The sequence below is a fragment of the Adiantum capillus-veneris genome, chromosome 5, assembly GCF_014529385.1.
Source record: "Adiantum capillus-veneris isolate H3 chromosome 5, ASM1452938v2, whole genome shotgun sequence".
NCBI lineage: Eukaryota > Viridiplantae > Streptophyta > Polypodiopsida > Polypodiales > Pteridaceae > Adiantum > Adiantum capillus-veneris.
The window spans coordinates 55,745,661-55,749,760 of NC_140935.1; the positions used below are offsets into that span (position 1 = coordinate 55,745,661).

General features: G+C 48.3%; 1 protein-coding gene across 1 annotated transcript; it reads left to right on the top strand.

The window, feature by feature from the left end:
* The first annotated feature begins 1,783 nt into the window (after positions 1-1,783).
* Positions 1,784-3,705, top strand: LOC147457349 (acyl-CoA--sterol O-acyltransferase 1-like). Its single transcript, XM_086512247.1, has one exon. The coding sequence runs from the start codon at positions 1,953-1,955 to the stop codon at positions 3,156-3,158; it is 1,206 nt and encodes a 401-aa protein (XP_086368373.1). The 5' UTR covers positions 1,784-1,952; the 3' UTR covers positions 3,159-3,705.
* Positions 3,706-4,100: the final 395 nt, after the last annotated feature.

A 4,100-nucleotide genomic window follows, 5' to 3' on the forward strand; every position in this document is an offset into this window, starting at 1 on the left:
CCGACCATGCCCTTTGAAGGGTATAGCCAATCAAAACTCGTAGCCATTTTCCTTTCGTGTCACATTGGGCCAGCGTAAGGGTAATCAAAGGCTAAGCTAGAGGTCCAACTCAGAGCCAACTTTTGTGTGAAGATGGCCAGTCGAACCAGGTCGGTAAACCTACGAAATTTCTACAACAGACAATAAGCGAGCAACGCCGTTTTCTACACCTTCTCTCTCCCTCTACACCATCTCTCTCTCTTTGAAAATCCGCCTCCCAGGTGCCCCAGTGTAACAAACCAAGCTGGCCAATTTGGGACGCCTGTTGGCCTGGTGGACATCTTTGGACACCTCAACATGGCCGGGTGTCCTAGTGTGACAAGGGCCTTCCAGGAGCTCGGCATGCAACTCACCGAGGCAAGGCCTCAAAAATCCGCCAACCCTAACATGCGAGCCCTTCCTCCTAAATTTTCCAAAGAGCTCTCAAATCGTCCATGTCTTTCTCAGATCACGCTAACTCTCCGATTGCCCACATTTTTCTCAACCCTCGCTCACCATGTAGCAAGTTTCTATTCATATATTATTGTGTCAACCAACTAAGATGTAATGGAAGCAAGAGGACAAGCTTGTCTTATTGAACATACCTTCAAATATAGTCAATCTACCTCTAATATTCTCCAAGTTTTTGGGGAAAAAAAACGTAGCACAAAAACAAACTGACGATGTTGATGTCCCTCACCTATATCTCACACGGGCAAGGAATCTACGATAAGATTATTGAGCACCATAGCTCCTCCCATGTCTGTGTGAGATATTATAAGGGGTATCAGCCTCCCGAAAACGGCCACGGGAGGGGACCCCTCACCTACACACGCTAGCCTCACTTCACGCACTCGTGCATCGTGGGAACTCCACGCAAGGTTCCCCAGGACACGCTATGACCCTCCGTGAGTGCGGCGGAGCCTGAGGCTACGTGGGGCTAGGGACCTGGAACGTAAGACCCGCGAAACGCAACACGGCCGTCGACCCATGGAACGTAACCACGCCCGAGCCGGTCCCGTCCGAGCCGGGCCCTCCTGAGCCGGTGCCGTCCGAGCCAGGACCCCTTGAAGACAACACCTCGGCCCGAGCCGGTCCCGTCCGAGCCGGGCCCTCCTGAGCCGGTCCCGTCCGAGCCAGGCCCTTGAAGACAAACACCCCTCCGCCCGAGCCGGTCCCGTCCGAGCCGGGCCCTTTGAGCGCAAACGCGCCCACCACGCACCTCTCCATGACGCGCCCAGCTCCTGGGGCGTCACAGATATAGGCGAGGTTCGAGTTCCCGAGTTTACAAAAATATTCGAATTTACTTTTGCGACAAGATCTACGGCGTGCGTTTAATGTCGGGTCCCAAAAATGATGGGAGCCTTTGATCCCATCTCCCATGCTCGTGTTAGATATAGTTGAGGGTACCCGAGTTTACAAAAATACCCGAGTTTACTTTTGCTTGCACCGATACTTTTGCACGTCAAAACTCCATGAAAACGTGTACATTTCACAGCTGACGTGCGCGAACGTGGTGGATAGGTCACATGGCCCTCAAACCCTAGGTTGTGGGTTCAATCTTGAGGGCGAGGGGAGAGGGGCGAAGTAAACTCGGGTACCCGAATTTACATTGTACCCGAATTTACATTTTTTTCGAGTTTACATTATCTGCGGAAGCCCGAGATTTATGGTCCTCAATCATCCCATGGTAGATCCCATCTCCTGCCATGCCCGTGTGAGATATAGGCGAGGGCGAGGCATGCCCTCCCGTGTGATATAGTGATGAGGCGATAGCCTGCAGTACTTTTCGCTTGTCGCACGCAGTTGAAAGTTTGCGGCGTGGTGCTTAAAGGGATCCTGTCTGCACGATTTCTCTCTTTGGCCTGGATTGGTGGGGAGAAGCGAGTGGCATTGGGGAGAGAGAACTTAGAACAGTAGCGTCCTCTCCAGCTATGGAGCAGCAGCAGGAAAGATCATACCAAGAGGTCCATAGCCTCGTGGCTGCTATTGCCTCTCTCTCTGTGCTCTACCTTCTCCTGCCCAGGCTTCCACGGGGCCTTCCCCGTCTGTTTTGCGTGTTGCCCTGCCTGCCCATCCTCCTCAGAGTGCCCTTCTCCACGCGCCTTCACTTTCCCAGATCTCTCCTTGCTTTCATGTTCCTCTGGGTTTGCCCCACCAAGCTCCTCCTCCGCTGCTGGGACATCAACCCCGACTACCCTGGCGATGGCTTCCTCTACTTCCTCGCCACCTCCCTCATGCCCCTTCGTGTCAAAGGCAGAACATACCCCCGCGATGATGGCAGTCCGAAACCCACCTTGGCAAGCACATTCCTAGATGCCCTTCTCCTTCCTCTTCTCCAATTTCTGTTTTTCTGTGCTACCCTCAATGTTCTCTGGCATCCTAGCATCCCCGACCATGTGCACGATGCCCTCTACTGCCTACTTCTCTACTTTGGTTTGGAAGGAGTGCTTGGCTTGTTTTCTGGACTCACTGGTTTTCTGCTCAGACTTGAGCTTCACCGGTTTTTCGACAAGCCATTCTTGGCCTCCTCTCTTTCGGAGTTTTGGGGCAGGCGATGGAATTGTTTGGTGTCGTACATGCTTAGAGAGACGGTGTATGTTCCTATATTGCATTTTCTGTCAGCAGAAAGACCAGAGCATGAAATCTCATCACATTCATGCAATTTCAAGAAAGGTGGAATGGATGCAAAAGAAGGGACACAAGAGAAGGTTGAAACAAATAGCGCAGCACGCTGCAAGGAATTTCCGAATGCAGGCAGGGCTCCGTTGCACGCTAGAGCAGTTGCGATGTTAGCAGCATTCATCGTATCCGGCTTCTTTCATGAGCTCATCTTCTGCTGCATGACCCAGAGGAGTGCGACATGGGAAGTGACCATGTTCTTCATTATTCATGGATTTGCCAATGTCTTGGAGGTCTTTCTTAGAAGAAAATTTCCTGGCTGTAGAAAATTACCACAACCGATTGCCATCTTGTGTACGCTATCCTTCTTATATGTCACTGCTCTGTGGCTCTTCATCCCTCCGATTACTCGATCAGGAGCAGATTTGCGGATACTAGCTGAATTTCGGTACGCACAGAACGTGGTTGTGGATCTGTTTAGCAGATACCAAGGGAAAGTTAACGACGTGCCATCATAGGACAATACCATTTTGTACATTCTGTGGGCTCAGTGAATATGGCAAGGCTGTATGTGTAGAGATGAGTGTGGAAAATGTGGATGCAGCAAAGATTGGCACATTTAGTTCACGAGGGGCAATTATTTCTATGCAGTCAGCGTATTGGATTTCATTAAGTTTAATGAACTGTCCCACTCTTCCCGGTGAACATTGAATTAATTAGTTTTAGATAGTAATAAATGGAAATGACACTTGTCTTGCAAGACATTGCCCATAATTGCATTGTTGAACCACAAGTGAGGATCATGTCCTATGATCAGCTTGAATTTTGAAGGCCAGAGAGTTGTCTGATTTTGATGTAGATTGTACATCGGCAGCTTGTACAATAGTTCTGCTAGAAAAATGTGTAGTTAAATCGGAGCTATACACAATACAAATGCAGAATATTGAAATCTGTTACACAGGATAAGCCTTGGCAACCAGTATGGGTATGAATATGAGTGGGTTGTTGAGAGAAATGGGCTTGATATCGATTGCAAGAAATGCAGTGAAAGCTGTTTTATCATCAGTGGTTGCTCATTTTGAAATTTGGTCTTATTTAACTTTGGAGTTGAAGCCCATTTAACTTCTGTTCAGATACTATTGGAATTCGAAAGATGCCGTTGAGTATCGAACCTGGTCCTTTATGCACCCACACATCCACCTTAACCACTAGGTTATGATCCCATTTACCTTTTTGTTGTGGCCCACTCCTAATAAAAGGCTTTGATTATTTTTACTAGCAAGTATTCATGTGTTTTTTTTATTGCTCAATTTTAGCATTAGCTTTGGCCTTATGGATTACAAAGTTGGAAGCCTCTTCTTGCCCATTGTTATTTTGACATACTTTGATTTAAAAGGCTTCTAGTTTTTGGCTTTTAAAATAAGAAGTGAGATAGGCTTACATTGTAATCTGTTATCATT

What these genes read in the sequence shown, in the direction of transcription:
- LOC147457349 (XM_086512247.1), top strand. Translation starts at nt 1,953, where the DNA reads ATGGAGCAGCAGCAGGAAAGATCATACCAAGAGGTCCATAGCCTCGTG.